Here is a 22,198-nt window from a genome sequence, read left to right as displayed (position 1 = left end):
GGTGTGAGTGTGGGAGGGGTGTGGGTGTGGGAGGGGTGTGGGGCTGGGTGTGGGGCTGGGTGTGGGTGTGAGTGTGGGTGTGGGAGGGGTGTGGGGCTGGCCTGTGCTGGTTTGTATATTGTGTTCTGGGGAAGGTGATGATGGATGTGGGAATGTTCTGTGTTGGGGAAAGGGCTGCTTGACTCTATAAAGGGACTGCTTCACACGGTATGATTGAGAGGGGTGCTTGATGTGGGACCAGGAGGCTCTGTCCATGCATCTCACTCTTGACTCTTACATTCTTCTTTTTAATAGAAAATACTCAGCTCTGGGGACAGTAATGCAGACCAAGAACTGGACTTTAAAGAGTTCGCTAACTACCTCCAAGACCATGAGACGAAACTGCGACTGGCCTTCAAAAGCTTGGATAAAAACAATGATGGTGGGTTGGAGCTATCGTGCAAACAATCTTGTCCTGACAGTGGGAGGAAGGGGTGTGGATGCGTGGTGGTGGTGGTGGTGGTGGAGGAGGAGGAGGAGGAGGAGGAGGGTTCGTCCTGGTGGTGGAGGAGTGTTCGGCCTGGTGGTGGAGGGGGGTTCGGCCTGGTGGAGGAGGAGGGTTTGGCCTGGTGGTGGAGGAGGTGGTGGAGGAGGGGTTTGGCCTGGTGGTGGAGGGGGGTTTGGCCTGCTGGTGGAGGGGTTTGGCCTGGTGGTGGAGGAGGGTCTGGCCTGATGGTGGTGGAGGAGGGGTTTGGCCTGGTGGTGGTGGAGGAGGGGTTTGGCCTGGTGGAGGAGGAGGGTTTGGCCTGGTGGTGGAGGAGGAGGGGTTTGGCCTGGTGGTGGTGGAGGGTTTGGCCTGGTGGTGGAGGAGGGGTTTGGCCTGGTGGTGGAGGAGGGGTCTGGCCTGGTGGTGGAGGAGGGTCTGGCCTGATGGTGGTGGAGGAGGGGTTTGGCCTGGTGGTGGTGGAGGAGGGGTTTGGCCTGGTGGAGGAGGAGGGTTTGGCCTGGTGGTGGAGGAGGAGGGGTTTGGCCTGGTGGTGGTGGAGGGTCTGGCCTGATGGTGGTGGAGGAGGGGTTTGGCCTGGTGGTGGAGGAGGGGTTTGGCCTGGTGGTGGAGGAGGGTCTGGCCTGATGGTGGTGGAGGAGGGGTTTGGCCTGGTGGTGGTGGAGGAGGGGTTTGGCCTGGTGGTGGTGGAGGGTTTGGCCTGGTGGTGGAGGAGGGGTTTGGCCTGGTGGTGGAGGAGGGGTCTGGGGATACTGGGGAGAGAGCGATCGGCAAGTCCTATAAGACTATAAGTTATAGGAGCAGAATTAAGCCATTTGATCATGGCTGATCTATATTTCCCTCTCAACGTCATTCCTGCTTCTCCCCATAACCTGTGATGACATCACTCATCGAAAACCTATCAATTTCCACTTTAAAAATACCCAATGATGGCCTCCCCAGCTGTCTGTTATAATGGAGTCCACAGATTCACCACCCTCTGATTAAAGAAATTCCCACATCTCCCTTGGAAAGCTACATGCTTTTATTCTGCGGCAGTGGCCTCTGCCACACCGCATGGAAACAGGCCCTTCTTCCCAGGTTGCCCACACTGACCAAGGTGCCCTATCTACACTAGTCCCACCTGCCCACCTTGGCCCATATCTCTCTAAACCCTTCCGGTCCTCTGGTCCTAGACTCTCCCACATCTGCTCCACGGCCACTCTACCTGGGCCTTTCATTCTTTGGTATTCTCTGCTGTGCTTTGTATATGGCACTGCAGTCCCATGCTGCCCCTTGCATTCTGTACTGCAGTCCCATGCTGCCCTTGCATTCTGTACTGCAGTCCCATGCTGCCCCTTGCATTCTGTACTGCAGTCCCATGCTGCCCCTTGCATTCTGTACTGCAGTCCCATGCTGCCCCTTGCATTCTGTACTGCAGTCCCATGCTGCCTCTTGCATTCTGTACTGCAGTCTCATGCTGCCCCTTGCATTCTGTACTGCAGTCTCATGCAGCCCCCATGCATTCTACACTGCAGTCCCATGCTGCCTCTTGCATTCTGTACTGCAGTCATAGAGACATAGAGTGGTACAGCACGGAAACAGGCACTTCGGCCCAACTTGCCCACACCGGCCAACAATGTCCCAGCTACACTATTCCCACTTGCCTGCATTTGGTCCAAATCCCTCCAAACCTGTCCTATCCATGCACCATTCCAACTGTTTCTTAAACGATGGGATAGTCCCTGCCTCAACTACCTCCTATGGCAGCTCGTTCTTTGCATTCCCCTGCATTCTGCATTGCTGTCCCATGCAGTTCCTTGCATTCTCACTGCAGTCCCACGCTGCCACTTGCATTTTACACTGCAGTCCTGTGCATTCTGCACTGCAGTCCCATGCTGTTCCTTGCATTCTCACTGCAGTCCCACGCTGCCGCTTGCATTCTGCATTGCAGTCCCATGCTGCCGCTTGCATTTTACACTGCAGTCCTGTGCATTCTGCACTGCAGTCCTGTGCATTCTGCATTGCAGTCCCACGCTGCCGCTTGCATTCTGCATTGCAGTCCCATGCTGTTCCTTGCATTCTGCATTGCAGTCCCATGCTGCCGTTTGCATTCTGCACTGCAGTCCCATGCTGTTCCTTGCATTCTGCACTGCAGTCCTGTGCATTCTACGCTGTGGTCCTGTGCTGCCCCTTGCATTCTGCATTGCAATCCCATGCAGTCCTGTGCATTCTGCATTGCAGTCCCATGCAGTCCTGTGCATTCGGCACTGCAGTCCTGTGCATTCTACGCTGTGGTCCTGTGCTGCCCCTTGCATTCTGCATTGCAATCCCATGCAGTCCTGTGCATTCTGCATTGCAGTCCCATACAGTCCTGTGCATTCTACACTGCAGTCCCATGCATTCTACACTGCAGTCCTGTACATTCTACACTGCAGTCCTGTGCATTCTACACTGCAATTCCATGCTGTCCCATGCATTCTGCACTGCAATTCCATGCTGCCCCTTGCATTCTGCACTGCAGTCCTGTGCTGTACGATGCCGATTTGAATCTTTCTGAGTTCTACTGACGTACTGTTTTATTTTAGGCAGGATTGACACAGTTGAAATTGTCCAGTCGCTCAAGTCTCTGGGAATCAACATCAGTCCTCAGAATGCAAAGAAGATTCTCCACTCGTAAGCTCGCTTCCTGGAACTTGCCGGAAACACGCCTTTATTTAAACTGTGCTTTAATCCTGAGCTTTAATCACTAGGGCGGTGGCGGGTGGGCGGTTGAGTTTTCTGTCGTTGGTTTTCAGGAGTGGCCGTGTTTGAAAGCTTTGCTGTTGCTGCCCAGTGAAGCACATTCCTGAATCAGTCTGAAGAAGGGTCTCGACCCAAAACATCACCCATTCCTTCTCTCCAGAGATGCTGCCCGTCCCGCTGAGTTACTGCAGCTCTGTGTCTATCTTTGGTTTAAACCAGTGTGTGCAGTTCTTTCCACCACCTTCCTGAACCCAGGCAGCCCTGACGTTATATAGTTTCACAGTGGGAGGGGCGGCTGTTTGGCCCACAGTGCTTGCCCTATGCAGCAGTAGTTCGCAATCTCCCACTCCTCTCTCCCTATTGCCTTCCCAACTTTACCCCCTCAGGATAGTACTTCCATCAATGTTCTCTGGACCGTTGGTCATGGTGCCATCTCCATCCAAGATTAGTCAAGCAGGATTTCCCCTTTGTAAATCCATGCTGACTTGGACCGATCCTTTTACTGCTATCCAAATGTGCTGTTATTACTTCTTTAATAATTGACTCCAGCATCTTCCCCACCACCGATGTCAGGCTAACTGGTCTATAATTCCCCGTTTTCTCTCTTGCTCCTTTCTTGTAATGTGGGATAACATTAGCTACCCTCCAATCCACAGGAACTGATCCTGAATCCCTCGTCAGCCACGGTTGCCTCTTACTCCCCTTAGAATCTTTCTTCCTCTTTGGAATGAAATGATCCTGCATCTTCTGGATTATGCCTAGAAATCCCTGCCATTGCTGTTCCACCGTCATTCCTGCTAGGATCCTTTTCCAGTCGACATTGGCCAGCTCCTCTCTCGTACCTTCATAGTCTCCTTCAACTGCACACTGACACTTCTGATTTAATCATACTTTATTAGCCAAGTACGTTTTGAAACATACGAGGAATTTGATTTGCCGTACAGTCGTACCAATAAAAAGCAACAGAACACACAAAATACATTTTAACATAAACATCCATCACAGTGACTCCTCTACATTCCTCACCGTGATGGAAGGCGACAAAAAGTTCAACGACGACTGCTTTGGCGCCACCTCCTGCACCCACACACAACTCACTGACTTCATCCATTTCACCACCAACTTCCATCCGGCACTCAAATACACCTGGACCATTTCCGACACTTCCCTACCATTCCTTGACCTCACTATCTTCATCGCAGGTGATAGACTTCTGACCGACATCCACTATAAACCTACTGACTCCCATGGCTATCTGGACGACACTTCTTCCCACCCTGCCTCCTGTAAGGACTCCATCCCCTACTCCTAATTCCTCCGTCTACGCCGCATCTGCTCCCAGGATGAGGCGTTCCACACCAGGGCATCGGAAATGTCCTCGCTCTTCAGGGAACGGGGTTTCCCCTCCTCCACCATAGATGAGGCTCGCACCAGGGTCTCTACCATACCCCGCAACACTGCTCTCTCTCCCCATCCCCGCACTCGCAACAAGGGCAGAGTCCCCCTAGTCCTCACCTTTCACCCCACCAGCCATCACATACAATAAATAATCCTCCGTCAGTTTCGCCACCTCCAACGTGACCCCACCACTCGCCACATCTTCCCATCTCCCCCCATGTCTGCCTTCTGCAAAGACCGCTCCCTCCATAACTCCCTTGTCAATTCTTCCCTTCCCTCCCGTACCACCCCCTCCCCGGGCACTTTCCCTTGCAACCGCAAGAGATGCAACACCTGTCCCTTTACCTCCCCCCTCGACTCCATTCAAGGACCCAAGCAGTCGTTCCAGGTGCGACAGAGGTTCACCTGTATCTCCTCCAACCTCATCTACTGCGTCCGCTGCTCTAGATGTCAGCTGATCTACATCGGTGAGACCAAGCAGAGGTTGGGCTATCATTTCGCCGAACACCTCCGCTCAGTCCGCAATAACCAACCTAACCTCCCGGTGGCTCAGCACTTCAACTCCCCCTCCCATTCCGAATCCGACCTCTCTGTCCTGGGTCGTCTCCATGGCCAGAGTGAGCAACACCGGAAATTGGAGGAACAGCATCTCATATTCCGCTTGGGGAGTCTGCATCCTGCGGGCTTGAACATTGAATTCTCCCAATTTTGTTAGCCCTTGCTGTCTCCTCCCCTTCCTCAGCCCTCGGGCTGTCTCCTCCCATCCCCCAGCCCTCGGGCTCCTCCTCCTCCTTTTTCCTCACCCGCTGAGTTTCTCCAGCATTTTGTGTACCGCTTCCCTTCTTTGTCCTCCCGTGGTCGGGGGCCCCTAGCCTCTGGTTGACGGGACGATCTTGGCTCCGTGTTGGGGTGATCAAGCTCCTGCATTGGGGGGGAATCTCAGCTCCCCCGCGCCGGGCGATCTACCCCGGGTCGGGGCTGGTCAAACTTTCTGCATCGTTGGAGCTTCCGACGTCGGTCTCATCCCGAGACTGCGAGCTCCTCGATGGTGAAATCCGCAGGCAGCGGTTGTAGCGTTGATCCCAGGCAATGGATCGATCCCCGATGGTAAGTCCACGGCCCCGAGGTGGGGCTCAAAGTCAGTCCCGAGCAAGGCCGCCAACTCCATGATGTTAGGCTGCAGAACGACCGGAGATACGATCCGGAAAACAATCACATCTCCGGCAAGGTAAGAGATTGAAGAAAGTTTCCCCCCCCCCCCCCCCCTCACCCCCCACATAAAACAAACCAGAGAACATTAACACAAACTTTTAAAACACACTAAAAATAACAAAAAAGACGAAAAGACAGACAGACCATTGGCGAGGCTGCCATCGTGCGTCGCCCCCTGGTGGTATTTAACCTCCCTCTCAAATTGCAGATTAAAACTTACTTGCAACATCTTTGATTTTTATGTCATGTTTTCAGCATTTGCACGCGTTTATATTTCAGTATTTTCTGATTGTTTATTCAGTATGTCTGAAGCAGCAGCGATGTCTTGGTGCAGTGGGTGGAGCTGCTGCCGCACAGCTCCCCTGTTCCGCGTTCAATCTCGACCTGGATCCCGCTCGGATCCCCAGGGTGGGGTTACCAATCTCTGTGGGTTGGTGGCTATTGAGGGAGTGCAGCGTAGGTTCACCAGGTTAATTCCCGGGATGGTGGGACTGTCATATGCTGAGAGAATGGAGCGGCTGGGCTTGTACACCCTGGAGTTTAGAAGGATGAGAGGGCATCTTATTGAAACATATAAGATTGTTAAGGGTTTGGACACGCTAGAGGCAGGAGGCATGTTCCCGTTGTTGGGGGGAGTCCAGAACCAGGGGCCACAGTTTAAGAATAAGGGGTAAGCCATTTAGAACAGAGATGAGGAAATAGTTTTTCACACAGAGAGTGGTGAGTCTGTGGAATTCTCTGCCTCAGAGGGCGGTGGAGGCCGGTTCTCTGGATACTTTCAAGAGAGCTAGATAGGGCTCTTAAAGATAGCGGAGTCAGGGGATATGGGGAGAAGGCAGGAACGGGGTACTGATTGGGGATGATCAGCCATGATCACAGTGAATGGTGGTGCTGGCTCGAAGGGCCGAATGGCCTAATCCTGCACCTATTGTCTATTGTCTATTGACTATGTTGACCACGGTACATTATCCTGCTGTGTGGATAAGCAGAGCTGTTTGAGGAGTTACTGATGGGAAGGCGTAGAGAAAATATAATGAGGTCAGTGTAAATGAGTGTTCATGGCTGGTCTTGACTGAATGGGCCGAATGGCCTGTTTTCCTGATGTAGGAGTCGTAGAGGGGTTTAACTTTCAGGCTGTTTGCAGGGAGGGTTCTGTAACGTAGTGTTGTTGGGTGGAGAGCGTGCGGGGACGGAGCATACACCCTGACCTCACCATTGCTTCTCTCCACAGCATGGATGAAGATGGCACCATGACCATTGACTGGAACGAATGGCGTGACCACTTCATCTTCAATCCGGCAACCAGTATTCAGGAAATCATCCAGTTCTGGAAACACTCTACGGTGAGCACAGAGGGATTTTACTCTTCATGCCTGTAGCATCTTGGCTGCGACCCGCTTCTCCAGCAGAGCCCCCCCCCCTCCAGCAGAGGCCCCCCCCTCCAGCAGAGGGCCCCCCCCCCTCCAGCAGAGGCTCCCCCCTCCAGCAGAGCCCCCCCCCTCCAGCAGAGGCTCCCCCTCCAGCAGAGCCCCCCCCCCTCCAGCAGAGCCCTCCCTCTCTCCAGCAGAGCCCCCCTCTCTCCAGCAGAGCCCCCCTCTCTCCAGCAGAGCCCCCCCTCTCTCCAGCAGAGCCCCCCTCTCTCCAGCAGAGCCCCCCTCTCTCCAGCAGAGCCCCCCCTCTCTCCAGCAGAGCCCCCCCCTCTCTCCAGCAGAGCCCCCCCCCCTCCAGCAGAGCCCCCCCCTCCAGCAGAGCGCCCACCCCCTCCAGCAGAGCCCCCCCCCTCCAGCAGAGCCCCCCCCTCCAGCAGAGCCCCCCCCCATCTCCAGCAGAGCCCCCCCCTCCAGCAGAGCCCCCCCCTCCAGCAGAGCCCCCCCTCCAGCAGAGCCCCCCCCCCTCCAGCAGAGCCCCCTCTCCAGCATAGCCCCCCCCCCCCTCCAGCAGAGCCCCCACCCTCCAGCAGAGCCCCCCCCCCCCCCAGCAGAGCCCCCCCTGTGTGGCAGTCAGTGCCAGTCTAACGTGTTGCAGTAAACGGAATATACTGCAGCAAATCAGAATCGTACTTTATTGGGCAAATATTTGCAACATACGAGGAATTTGATTTGCCGTACAGTCATACCAATAAAAAGCAACAGAACACACAAAATACATTTTAATATAAACATCCACCACAGTGACTCCTCCACATTCCTCACTGTGATGGAAGGCGACAAAAAGTTCAATCTCTTCCCTTCATTGTCCTCCTGCGGTCGGGGGTCTCGAGCCTTCCGTTGCCGGGACGATCTTACTCCCGTAGCCGGCGGTGGGCCTCCTCGTCGGGGCGATCAGCTCCTGCATTGGGCGGGGCGGGGGGGGGGGGGGTAAACTCAGCTCCCCCGCGCCAGGCAATCTGACCCCGGGTCAGAGCTGGTCAGCTAGTCTCGGCTTGAGACCGACGTCGGGAAGCTCCAAAAGCTCCTCGATGTTAAAGTCCGCAGGCTGCGGTTGTAGCGTCGATCCCAGGCAAGGAATCAGCCCCGATGGTCAGTCCACGGCCCCGCGGTGGGGCTCAAAGTCAGTCCCGAGCAAGGCCGCCAGCTCCATGATGTTAGGCTGCAGAACGACCGGAGATACGATCCGGAAAACAATCGCACCTCCGGCAAGGTAAGAGATTGAAGAAAGTTTCCCCCTCCCCCCTCGCCCCCCCCCCCCCCCCACATAAAACAAACCAGAGAACATTAACACAAAGTTTTAAAACACACTAAGAATAACAAAAGAAAGACGAGAGGTAGGCGAAGCTGCCATTGAATGTGAGGCATGATGAATAATGAGTGATTATGACAGTTGTACTGTGCCATGTGTGATGCTGACAGCATCATTGTCACTCCCCCCTTGTCCTTGATGCCTGTGCTCTTGCCCTCGATAACTGTGCACCGATGCCCGCAGGTCCTGGATATCGGCGAAAGCGTGACCATCCCTGATGAGTTCACCGAAGAGGAGAGGAAGTCGGGCATGTGGTGGAGGCAGCTACTGTCTGGGGCAGTGGCGGGAGCTGTGTCACGCACGGGTACAGCCCCCCTGGATCGCCTCAAAGTCCTCATGCAGGTCAGTGGCAATTTTACTGAGCGGCACAGTGGCACAGCGGGTAGAGCTGCTGCCTCACGGTGCCAGAGACCAGGGTTCAATGCTGACTACGGGTGCTGTCACTACGGAGTTTGTACGTTCTCCCCGTGACCTGCATGGGGTTTCTCCGAGATCTTCGGTTTCCTCCCACACTACAATGACGTACTAGTTTGTAGGTTAATTGGCTTGGTGTAAATGTAAAGGTTGTCCCCAGTGTGTGTCAGGTTGTGTTAATGTGCAGGGATCGCTGGTCGGTGTGGGCCCAGGGGTCTGTTTCTATGCTGCATCTCTACACTACACTACAGCCATGTGTAGCAGAGGTGCCTTCTGTACCCCTCTATACATTCCCAGGGGTCGTGAAATCTGTTGTTACAGTTTAAACGCTAAAGTCTGTGCTTTGTAATGTGTACAATGTAAAAATAAATCTGAAATAAGATTATAATGACCAGGAGTAGGTAATAGTTTAGGCTGCATTTGTGGTGAGAAAACCTATACCCATTTCAAGCTGAGGCCACCACTGGAAGTCAAACCCTGTGCTCTCATTAACTCTCCTTCTCTCTCCACTGATGCTGCCTGACCTGCAGCATGCCCGCCCGCGCTTACCGATGTTTTTTTCAAATTTAGAGCATCAACAGTGTTTGTTAATTTTCATTCTAATTTAAAGGTCGTTTCACAGGGAGATAATCCCCCAGTATTCTGGGATTGTTGTGTACATTAGATTCTAATATAGATGTTGAGAACCTTCTAGAGACTTGGTTATAATAACTGCTTTAAATTGTCAGGGCATAGGTATCTGGGTGGTGGGTGTATGGAGCGAGCTGCCAGAGGAGGTTGTGGAGGCGGGTATAAAAGATAGACAATAAGTGCAGGAGTTGGCCATTCGGCCCTTCGAACCAGCACCGCCATTCAATGTGATCATGGCTGATCATCCCCAATCAGTACCCCGTTCCTGCCTTCTCCCCATATCCCCTGACTCCGCTATCTTTAAGAGCCCTATCTAACTCTCTTGAAAGTATCCAGAGAACCAGCCTCCACCGCCCTCTGAGGCAGAGAATTCCACAGACTCACCACTCTCTGTGAGAGGGATATGGACCAAGCGTGGACAGGTGGGATAATGGGGCGGGCACCTTGGTCGGCATGGGCAAGTTGGGCTGAAGGGCCTGTTTCCCTGCTGGGTGACTCTATGCTCCTGTGGCATGGTTCATTGATCAATATGGGTAGGGTTATCATCCACACACAAAATGAGTAGAAGAGAGACTTCTGCAGTGTTAGTATGTAAAACTCATGGCCATGATCTAATTGTTTGAGAATATCTATACTTCTGTATCCATTTCACTGGGCGCTGTTCCCACATGATGTTCCCACATCCCCTTTAAACTCACAGTGAGGCCCTGTCTCCCCACAGTGGGGCCCTGTCTCCCACACACAGTGGGGCCCTGTCTCCCCACAGTGGGACCCTGTCTCTCCCACACACAGTGGGGCCCTGTCTCCCCACAGTGGGGCCCTGTCTCCCACACACAGTGGGGCCCTGTCTCCCCACAGTGGGGCCCTGTCTCCCACACACAGTGGGGCCCTGTCTCCCCACAGTGGGGCCCTGTCTCCCACACACAGTGGGGCCCTGTCTCCCCCACACAGTGGGGCCCTGTCTCCCACACACAGTGAGGCCCTGTATCTCCCACACACAGTGGGGCCCTGTCTCCCCACAGTGGGGCCCTGTCTCCCACACACAATGGGGCCCTGTCTCCCCACAGTGGGGCCCTGTCTCCCACACACAGTGGGGCCCTGTCTCCCCCACAGTGGGGCCCTGTCTCCCACACACAGTGGGGCCCTGTCTCTCCCACACACAGTGGGGCCCTGTCTCCCACACACAGTGAGGCCCTGTCTCCCCCACAGTGGGGCCCTATCTCCCACACACAGTGGGGCCCTGTCTCTCCCACACACAGTGGGGCCCTGTCTCCCACACACAGTGGGGCCCTGTCTCTCCCACACACAGTGGGGCCCTGTCTCCCACACACAACGGGGCCCTGTCTCCCCACAGTGGGGCCCTGTCTCCCACACACAGTGGGGCCCTGTCTCCCCCACAGTGGGGCCCTGTCTCCCACACACAGTGGGGCCCTGTCTCTCCCACACACAGTGGGGCCCTGTCTCCCCCACAGTGGGGCCCTGTCTCCCACACACAGTGAGGCCCTGTCTCCCACACACAGTGGGGCCCTGTCTCCCACACACAGTGAGGCCCTGTCTCCACACCAGTGGGCCTTCCCACACACAGTGGGGCCCTGTCTCCCACACACAGTGGGGCCCTGTCTCCCACACACAGTGGGCCCTGTCTCCACACACAGTGGGGCCCTGTCTCCCACACACAGTGAGGCCCTGTCTCCCACACACAGTGGGGCCCTGTCTCCCACACACAGTGAGGCCCTGTCTCCCCACAGTGGGGCCCTGTCTCCCACACACAGTGAGGCCCTGTCTCCCACACACAGTGAGGCCCTGTCTCCCACACACAGTGAGGCCCTGTCTCCCACACACAGTGGGGCCCTGTCTCCCACACACAGTGAGGCCCTGTCTCCCACACACAGTGGGGCCCTGTCTCCCACACACAGTGGGGCCCTGTCTCCCACACACAGTGGGGCCCTGTCTCCCACACACAGTGGGGCCCTGTCTCCCACACACAGTGGGGCCCTGTCTCCCACACACAGTGGGGCCCTGTCTCCCACAGTGGGGCCCTGTCTCCCACACACAGTGGGGCCCTGTCTCCCACACACAGTGGGGCCCTGTCTCTCCCACACACAGTGGGGCCCTGTCTCTCCCACACACAGTGGGGCCCTGTCTCCCACACACAGTGGGGCCCTGTCTCCCACACACAGTGGGGCCCTGTCTCCCACACACAGTGGGGCCCTGTCTCTCCCACACACAGTGGGGCCCTGTCTCTCCCACACACAGTGGGGCCCTGTCTCCCACACACAGTGGGGCCCTGTCTCTCCCACACACAGTGGGGCCCTGTCTCCCACACACAGTGGGGCCCTGTCTCTCCCACACACAGTGAGGCCCTGTCTCCCCACAGTGGGGCCCTGTCTCCCACACACAGTGGGGCCCTGTCTCCCACACACAGTGGGGCCCTGTCTCTCCCACACACAGTGAGGCCCTGTCTCCCCACAGTGGGGCCCTGTCTCTCCCACACACAGTGAGGCCCTGTCTCCCCACAGTGGGGCCCTGTCTCCCACACACAGTGGGGCCCTGTCTCCCACACACAGTGAGGCCCTGTCTCTCCCACACACAGTGAGGCCCTGTCTCCCCAAGAGTGGATTAAACGTGTGTAGACAAAAATGCTGGAGAAACTCAGCGGTTGTGGCAGCATCTATGGAGCGAAGGAATATCCAACGTTTCGGGTTGAAACCCTTCTTCAAAAGGGTTAGGTCTGAAGAAGGGTTTCGACCCGAAATGTTACCTATTTACTTCGCTCGATAGATGCTGCCTGACCCGCTGAGTTACTCCAGCACTCTGTGAAACATCACCTATCCATGTTCTCCACAGATGCTGCCTGACCCGCTGAGCTACTCCAGCACTCTGTGTCTATCTATCTGTGTTTCTGTTGTACGTCAGATAAGATGTTTATTCATTTACTGAATGTTGAATTGTTTAAAACTAGGTTCATGCTTCCAAAACCAACCAGATGAGTATGTTCGGCGGTTTCAAGCAGATGTTGAAGGAGGGGGGAGCGATTTCTCTGTGGCGGGGAAACGGGATGAACGTGGTGAAGATCGCCCCAGAAACAGCCATCAAGTTCATGGCCTATGAACAGGTACTGGCTGTGTGTGAGAACGCAGGTACAGGTGTGTGAGTCTCCATGTACAGGTGTGTGAGAGAACGCTGGTACAGATGTGTGAGAACGAAGGTACAGATGTGTGAGAACGCAGGTACAGGTGTGAGAGAACGAAGGTACAGGTGTGTGAGAATGCAGGTACAGGTGTGTGTGAGAATGCAGGTACAGGTGTGTGAGAATGCAGGTACAGGTGTGTGTGAGAATGCAGGTACAGGTGTGTGAGAATGCAGGTACAGGTGTGTGTGAGAATGCAGGTACAGGTGTGTGTGAGAATGCAGGTACAGGTGTGTGTGAGAATGCAGGTTTGTGTCTGCAGTCACAGAGACCACAGAGGGCCTGTCACCTGCCCAGACGTCTCCCCTGGCCCTCATCCCCTCAAATGTAAGGGAATCCCAGGCAGACAGGTGGGCCGGTGACGGTTCTGTACCTCCGCACACGTCACCATCTCCGCACCACACCCCAGACTGCCAGCAGCATCATCTCGTCCATCCTTGCTGCCTTTCAGGGCTCCAGTCAGAGAGCCACACAGCAGCAAAACAGGCCCTTCGGCCCAACTAGTCAATGCTGACCAAGATACCCTATCAAAGATAGTGCTATTTGCCCATATTCTGCTCATATCCATTGAAACACACCAGAGATTAGTGTGCAAAATTAGAACACATGGTACTTGGGGGCAGTATTGACATGGATAGAGAACTGGTTGGCAGACAGGAAACAAATAGTAGGAATTAACGGGTCCTTTTCAGAATGGCAGGCAGTGACTAGTGGGGTGCCGCAAGGCTCAGTGCTGGGACCCCAGCTATTTACAATATTAACAATTTAGACGAGGGAATTAAATGTAACATCTCCAAGTTTGCGGATAACACAAAGGTGGGTGGCAGTGTGAGCTGCGATGAGGATGCTATGAGAATGCAGGGTGACTTGGATAGGCTGGGTGAGTGGGCAGATGCATGGCAGATGCAGTATAATGAGGATAAATGTGAGGTTATCCACTTTGGTGGCAAGAACAGGAAGGCAGATTATTATCTAAATGGAGTCAGATTAGGAAAAGGGGAAGTACAACGAGATCTGGGTGTGCTTGTACATCAGTCACTGAAAGTAAGCATGCAGGTACAGCAGGCAGTGAAGAAAGCTAATGGTATGTTGGACTTCATTGGGAGAGGATTTGAGTTTAGGAGCAAGGAGACCTTCTGCAGTTGTATAGGGCCCTGGTGAAACCGCAACTGGAGTATTGTGTGGAGTTTTGGTCTCCTAATTTAAGGAAGGACATTCTTTCTATTGAGGGAGTGCAGCGTAGGTTCACCAGGTTAATTCCCGGGATGGCGGGACTGTCATATGATGAAAGAATGGGTCGACTGGGCTTGTATTCGCTGGAATTTAGAATGATGAGAGGGGATCTTATAGAAACATAAAATTCTTAAGGGTTTGGACAGGCTAGATGCAGGAAAAATGTTCCCGATGTTGGGGGAGTCCAGAACCAGGGATCACAGTTTAAGATTAAGGGGTCGGCCATTTAGGGCTGAGATGAGGAAAAACCTTTTCACCCAGAGAGTTGTAAATCTGTGGAATTCTCTGCCACAGAACACAGTGGAGGTCGATTCACTGGATGTTTTCAAGGGAGAGTTAGATTTAGCTCTTCGGGCTAACGGAATCAAGGGATTATGGGGAGAATGCAGGAACAGGGTACTGATTGTGGATGATTAGCCATGATCATATTGAGTGGTGGTGCTGGCTCGAAGGGCCGAATGGCCTCCTCCTGCACCTATTTTTCTGTGTTTCTATGAAACCTTTCCTAACCATGTAATTGTTTAAGATGTTTTAAATGTTGTTATTGTACTCCTTCTGCAGCTTCCTGTGGCAGTTTGTTCCACATACACACCACCCCCTGTGGACAACATGCCCCTTACACCACCACAAAGCTCTGCCCTCTAGTCTGGGGGAAAAGTGTGAACATCTTCCCTCTTTGTGCCCCTCAATGTTATAAACCTCTCAGGGTCACCCCTCAGCCTCTTCTACTCCAGGAAATGGCACCAGCCTATCCCGCCACCACTCTGCCAGTTTCCCACTGAATCTAGATGGGGAGGGGGTTGTTCATAAGTGTTAGAGCCAAATCAGGCCATTTGGCCCATCATGTCTACGCAGCCATTCAATCATGGCTGATCTATCTCCCTCCTATGGCCTACTCCTGTTGTCTATTGTCAAACGCCATTCTCCTGCCTTCTCCCCGTAACCCCTAACACCCCTGCCTGTGGAAATGTGGGGGAAATAGATTGTAGGGAAAAATATTGGGGGGCGGGGGGGTTGGATGTGAGCTAGCATAGACTTGATGGGCCAAATGGCCTCCCTCTATGAAGTGAGGCAAAATGGAAATGAGAGCAATGCCACAGCCAGGACATTCACCCTCCTCGATACGATACACTCCAGACTATAGGGGCTGTCCCACTGTCATCACCTAACTCACAACCTCTGCCGAGTTTGCCCTTGACTCGTACTCGCAGCATGGTCGTTACGAGGGTGTAGGAGGGCGTAGCAGGCCGTGATGCTAGTCGTAGGTACTCGTGGCATCAAGTAGGTCGGAGCGTTTTTCTAGCCTGATGAAAAATGTCCACGAGTAAAACAGGTTGTGAATTAGGTGGTGAAAGTGGGACGGCCCCTTCTCTCTAACTCGCCAGATCCCAGTTCCCCTGGCATTAGTTTTTTTGCTACAGATGCTGGCATCTGAAGTCTCTTCTGTCTCTGTCAACTCACTGTCCCACCCTGGGTGAATACAGAGGTTGGACTTCACCCACTGCCTGGATCTCCCTAATGTCACCCTCTCCATTGTCCGGCTGCCATCCTCTCCCGAGTGATCATCATCCTGGGTGAGGATTGCAGTCCAGAGATGTCTCATGTACTGGGAGGTGTACATATGTGGAGGGTGGGATCAGATGGTCTTTGTCTCTCACTCGCTTTGTCTTACAGTACAAGAAACTCATCGCTCCCAATTGTGAAAACATCCGTACACACGAGAGGTTCATCGCAGGATCACTAGCTGGTGCCACAGCTCAGACCACCATTTACCCAATGGAGGTGGGTACAGATGTGACACGGGCCTCAAAGCCACAGGCAATGTCAGATGATTCACAGGGCCATGCACAAGATTCTCCCAGCACAAAAGCAGCCACAATCTGCCCACATCCCCCAACTCTCCCAGTCCCACAACCACCATCACATCTCCTGCTCTGGACTCTCCCACCTGGGCTCAATGCTGCCATCTGGCCCCCAATGGATGAACTGCACCCGTCACAGCTCAGAGCTGAGGCCAAGTTGGAGTTTCATGAAGTGCACAGACTGTAGGTCACGCCCAACGTCCCAGAGAGAGAGAGCACGGAGAGAGGGCACAGAGAGAGAGGGCACAGAGAGAGCAGAGAGGGCACAGAGAACAGAGAGAGAAAGAGAGGGCACGGAGAGAGGGCACAGAGAGAGAGAGAGAGGGCACAGAGAACAGAGAGAGAGAGAGAGCATGGAGAGAGGGCACAGAGAGAGAGAGAGAGAGAGAGGGCACAGAGAACAGAGAGAGATCAGAGAGCAGAGAGAGAGCAGAGCTGAATTAGAGACTGTAGGTCACGCCCAACGTCACAGAGAGAGAGAGAGCGCGGAGAGAACAGAGAGAGAGCGCGGAGAGAACAGAGAGAGAGCGCAGGCAGAGAGAGGGCACAGAGAGAGGGCACAGAGAGGGCACAGAGAACAGAGAGAGATCAGAGAGCAGAGAGAGAGCAGAGCTGAATTAGAGACTGGTTCACGCCCAACGTCCCAGAGAAAGAGAGCGCGGGCAGAGAGAGAGCGCAGGCAGAGAGAGAGGGCACAGAGAGAGAGAGAGGGCACAGAGAGAGAGAGAGCGCGGGCGGAGAGAACAGAGAGAGAGAGAGAGCAGAGCGTGGGCACAGAGAGAACAGAGAGAGAGAACAGAGAGGGCAGAGAGAGAACGGAGAGAGGGCAGAGACAGAGCAGAGAGAGAGAACAGAGAGAGAGAGCGAGCAGAGCTGAATTAGAGACTGCAGGCCATGCCCAATGTCCCAGAGAGATGGCGGGCGGGCACAGCGAGGGGGTGTGGGCACGGTGCCAGCATTGAATGGTGGTTGGGAGAGAAACCAAACGCCTTGTCTTTCTCTCACCACGACAGGTCCTGAAGACCAGGATGGCTCTGCGTAAGACAGGCCAATACTCGGGAGTGGGGGATTGCGTGAAGAAGATTTGGAGGAGCGAGGGGCTGATTGCTTTCTACAAAGGCTACATTCCAAATATTCTGGGCATTATTCCATACGCTGGCATCGATCTGGCCATTTATGAGGTAGGTCTGTAGAGGTGTTGAATCACACGGCGAATAACAGGCCCTTCAGGATGTGGTGATAGCATTGGAGGCAGCGCAGAGTGACCAGGGTAACTCCTACAGCGCAGAGTGACCAGGGCAACTCCGACTGCAGAGTGACCAGGGCAACTCCGACTGCAGAGTGACCAGGGTAACTCCTACAGCGCAGAGTGACCAGGGCAACTCCGACTGCAGAGTGACCAGGGCAACTCCGACTGCAGAGTGACCAGGGCAACTCCGACTGCAGAGTGACCAGAGCAACTCCGACTGCAGAGTGACCAGGGCAACTCCGACTGCAGAGTGACCAGGGCAACTCCGACTGCAGAGTGACCAGGGCAACTCCGACTGCAGAGTGACCAGGGCAACTCCGACTGCAGAGTGACCAGGGCAACTCCGACTGCAGAGTGACCAGGGCAACTCCGACTGCAGAGTGACCAGGGCAACTCCGACTGCAGAGTGACCAGGGTAACTCCTGGGATGAATGTTGTCCAATGAAGGAAACATGTTCCCAATGTTGGGGGAGTCCAGAACCAGGGGCCACAGTTTAGCCATTTAGAACGGAGACGAGGAAACACTTTTTCTCACAGAGTTGTGAGTCTGTGGAATTCTCTGCCTCAGAGGGCGGTGGAGGCCGGTTCTCTGGATACTTTCAAGAGAGAGCTAGATAGGGCTCTTAAAGATAGCGGAGTCAGGGGATATGGGGAGAAGGCAGGAACGGGGTACTGATTGTGGATGATCAGCCATGATCACATTGAATGGCGGTGCTGGCTCAAAGGGCCAAATGGTCTACTCCTGCACCTATTGTCTATAGTACAGCACAGGAAGAGGCCCTTCGGCCCACAATGTCTGTGCTGACCATGATGTTGGTCAGGTTGAACTACATGATCCATGCCCCTACACTCCTTGCACATCGTTGATCTTATCTCAGCTTTTTAAACACCACTACAACACCGGCCTCCTCCCCAGGCACCCACCTTTGTCAGAGAGATTTATGGGGCGTTATTCACACCAAGAGCAGTGAATGGCTGGAAAGTTTCACTTGGGTAGATGCCGCAACATATCAATCTGATTTGAGGTCGACAAAAATGCTGGAGAAACTCAGCGGGTAAGGTGACGTTTTGGGTCGAAACCAGAAACGTCACCTATTCCTTCGCTCCACAGATGCTGCCTCACCCGCTGAGTTTCTCCAGCATTTTTGTCTACCTTTGATATTCCAGCATTTGCAGTTCCTTCTTAAACAATGTGGTTTGAGAGGTATTTAGACTCGCATTTAATGGGCAGGGAATGAAGGATTTAACGTAAGCCATGGCAAGTTGCTGGGATTAGTTGACATTTACACCATGGGCAGTACAGACATAGTGGGCCGAAGGGTCTGTTCATGAGATGTACTGTGTATTGGTTTGTGTTTGAGATCTCCAGCATCTGCACCATCCAACGACAGGCAGTGGTGGTGATTCCAGCTTTATAAACAGGAGCTGGAAACGAGCTGACACCAGTCATAGAATCTTGCTCAGATTCACCAGGGGTTGGACATGAAAACAAAGGCCACTCTGGCCTCAGCTAATGGGATGGGCTGAATGATGTCAGAGGCGATGTTGTAATCATAATGCATGGAGCTCTAGTTGAGAAAGGGTGTGGATTCAGTCTGGCCACGCTGACACACTGGAGCGAGTAGACCTCTCGTGCAGTTACACCAGCTAACAGGACGAGCTCAAGGTCATGTCCCCTGCAGTGCAGGTGTTGGTGTGGTGCATTCACCAGATGTGTAGAGGATGGGATTGTACACAGAGCTATGTCATTGTATTTACCTCTCACCCATCCTCTCCTCTCCTCTGCCTGCAGACATTGAAGCAGACCTGGCTCAACAAATACGCCAAGGATTCCGCAAACCCAGGGATCTTGGTCCTGCTGGGGTGTGGTACCGTCTCCAGCACCTGTGGTCAACTGGCCAGCTATCCCCTGGCCCTGGTCCGCACCCGCATGCAGGCACAAGGTGAGCTGTTACCCCTAACCCCCCCCCCCATACACCCCCCACCCCCATACACACACCCCCCCCCCCCATCCGTACACCCCCCCCCATACACCCCCCCCCATCCGTACACCTCCCCCCCCCATACACCACCCCCCCCCCCATCCGTACACCTCCCCCTCCCACACACTGTGGTCAACAGGCCAGCTACCCCCCCGGTCCACACAAGCATGTAGGCACAAGGTGAGCTGTTACCCCTTTGTAAAGTCCATGGACACCATGTCCACTGTCCTGCCGTGGTCAATCCTCCTGGTGAGACTAGATTCTCCACACAGAGACGCACTGACTGCCCCTTGTCACAATAGGTGCAGGAGTAGGCCATTCGGCCCTTCGAGCCAGCACCGTCATTCAATGTGATCATGGCCCCAATCAGTACCCCGCTCCTGCCTTCTCCCCATATCCCCTGACTCCGCTATCTTTAAGAGCCCTATCTAGCTCTCTCTTGAAAGTATCCAGAGAACCAGCCTCCACCGCCCTCTGAGGCAGAGAATTCCACAGACTCACAACCCTGTGTGAAAAAGTGTTTCCTCGTCTCCGTTCTAAATGGCTTACCCCTTATTCTTAAACTGTGGCCCCTGGTTCTGGACTCCCCCAACATTGGGAACTTGTTTCCTGCCTCTAGCCTGTCCAAACCCTTAATAATCTTATATGTTTCAATAAGATGCCCTCTCATCCTTCTAAACTCCAGAGTGTACAAGCCCAGCTGCTCCATTCTCTCAGCATATGACAGTCCCGTCATCCCGGGAATGTCTCTGCCTCTCGGTCACAATCCCTTCTAGTAACTTCTCCACCACTGACACAGGCTCACTGGCCTGTAGTTCCCTGTCTTGCCCTTCACTGCCCTTGGGGGATGGGGGTGGGGGTGGGTGTGCAACAGGCTGGAGGGGCCGAGTGGCCTGGGGCAGATCAGCCCTGATCACGGTGGGGGTGGGGATGTGGCAGGCTGGAGGGTCCCAGTGGCCTGGGGCAGATCAGCCCTGATCACGGTGGGGGTGGGGATGTGGCAGGCTGGAGGGTCCCAGTGGCCTGGGGCAGATCAGCCCTGATCACGGTGGGGGTGGGGGTGGGGGTGGGACAGGCTGGAGGGGCCCAGTGGCCTGATACAAGTATTCCCAGCATTTTTGTTTTTTAAGTTCCACTAAAAGTCGAGGTGGTCCAGACCAGGAAGTGCCTCCATTTCTGCCCCAGGGTGTGTCTGGTAGTTGGGGTAACCTTCAGCCCAGCCCCCTCGCGGGTAACAAGGGAACATTACTCCTGCCGCATGTTTCATTGACCAGGTACCACTGTTGTTGCAGCATCGTTGGAGGGAGCACAGCAACGCAGCATGAAGCAAATGTTCCAGGACATTGTGGCCAAAGAGGGTCCCTTTGGCCTCTACCGTGGGCTTGCTCCCAACTTCATGAAGGTCATCCCTGCCGTCAGCATCAGCTACGTGGTGTACGAGCGCATGAGGATGGCCTTGGGCATGAACCCCACCTGAGACCAACATCCACTCCCGCCCCAGAACCACAGATCACCAACATCCACTCACGCCCACAACTACAGATCACCAACATCCACTCCCGCCCAGAACCACAGATCACCAACATCCACTCCCGCCCCAGAACCACAGATCACCAACATCCACTCCCGCCCCAGAACCACAGATCACGGACGTCCACTCCCGCCCCAGAACCACAGATCACCAACGTCCACTCCCGCCCCAGAACCACAGATCACGGACGTCCACTCCCGCCCCAGAACCACAGATCACCAACGTCCACTCCCGCCCCAGAACCACAGATCACGGACGTCCACTCCCGCCCCAGAACCACAGATCACCAACGTCCACTCCCGCCCCAGAACCACAGATCACGGACGTCCACTCCCGCCCCAGAACCACAGATCACCGACGTCCAGTCACTCACTACCTCACCCCACCTCCACACCTACTTCCCTGCTCCTCATCCATCATACCCGCTGGAAACAGACCCTTCGGCCCATTGAGTGCATGCTGACCATTGATCCCCACCAACAGCAGACCCATGCATTGGGGTGGCACCTTGAGCCACCACAAAGAGGCCTCAGACCCTCAGCCGGTCACCATGGGATCCATCCATCCTCCGTGTCCGTGCCGACATTCAGTGGGACACGCCAAGGACCGTGTTCCCCAGACAACACGCGTGTGGTCTCTAGCCCAGCGCACATCCGTGTTCAGCAAATCCCAGCCCGACACACGTGGTCTCCAGCTTGACACATGTGTAGTCCACAGCCCAGCACATGTGTGATCCCCAGACCAGCACACACATGTTCCCCAGCCCCCACACATGTGATCCCCAGCCCCCACACACGTGTTCCCCAGCCCCCACATACGTGTTCCCCAGCCCACACATACGTGTGATCCCCAGCCCACACGCGTGTGATCCCCAGCCCACACACACGTGTGTTACCCAGGTTTGTGTGTCAACTCTGATTGAAGCTTTGGCTGGTGAACGGAAAGTCCACTTTGACCCCCTGTGGGATGTGTCCTAACTTGGTCCAGGACGTCCAGGGACTGGGCACCTCATTATGTTGGAATCTGGGGAAACTGGGTGGTGTGGGCGGCACGGTGGCGCAGCGGGTAGTGCTGCTGCCTCACAGTACCAGAGACCCTGCTTCCATCCCCATCTCCGGCACTGTGTGTCTGTGTGGAGTTTGCACGTTCTCCCTGTGACCGCGTGGGTTTCCCCTGGGTGCTCCAGTTTCCTCCCACATCCCAAAGACGTGCGGGGTGAGGGGTTAGAGGGCCCCCAGTGTGTGGGTGAGGGTTAGACTGTGGGGGGAGACTGTGGGGGGCAGTTGATGAACTGGTGACCGAGGTCTGGACTGGACACTATGTTCTGCTGTGGACAGGTGGCATGAGTTGGTTACATCTTGTTCTGCACTGACTGGGACAGGAGGCGGTGGTTACGCTGAGCCGGTCAGTCCATCCGGCCGGTGATGGTGTGGGTGGCTTTACGCTGAGCTGGTGATGGTCAGGGTGGGTGTACGCTGAGCCGGTCAGTCCCTCCGGCCGGTGATGGTCAGGGTGGGTGTACGCTGAGCCGGTCAGTCCCTCTGGCCAGT

General features: G+C 54.8%; 1 protein-coding gene across 1 annotated transcript; it reads left to right on the top strand.

The window, feature by feature from the left end:
* The first annotated feature begins 269 nt into the window (after window positions 1-269).
* LOC116970459 (calcium-binding mitochondrial carrier protein SCaMC-1-like) lies at window positions 270-20,764 on the top strand. The gene is made up of 9 exons (XM_033017097.1): window positions 270-421; window positions 3,052-3,139; window positions 7,050-7,161; window positions 8,741-8,899; window positions 12,564-12,716; window positions 15,699-15,806; window positions 16,900-17,067; window positions 18,928-19,078; window positions 20,410-20,764. Exons 3-9 carry the CDS (start codon window positions 7,051-7,053, stop codon window positions 20,592-20,594), a joined length of 1,035 nt encoding a protein of 344 aa, XP_032872988.1. The 5' UTR covers window positions 270-421; window positions 3,052-3,139; window position 7,050; the 3' UTR covers window positions 20,595-20,764.
* Window positions 20,765-22,198: the final 1,434 nt, after the last annotated feature.

This window comes from Amblyraja radiata, unplaced genomic scaffold, assembly GCF_010909765.2.
Source record: "Amblyraja radiata isolate CabotCenter1 unplaced genomic scaffold, sAmbRad1.1.pri scaffold_903_ctg1, whole genome shotgun sequence".
NCBI lineage: Eukaryota > Metazoa > Chordata > Chondrichthyes > Rajiformes > Rajidae > Amblyraja > Amblyraja radiata.
This window is presented reverse-complemented; position numbering and strand designations above follow the sequence as displayed.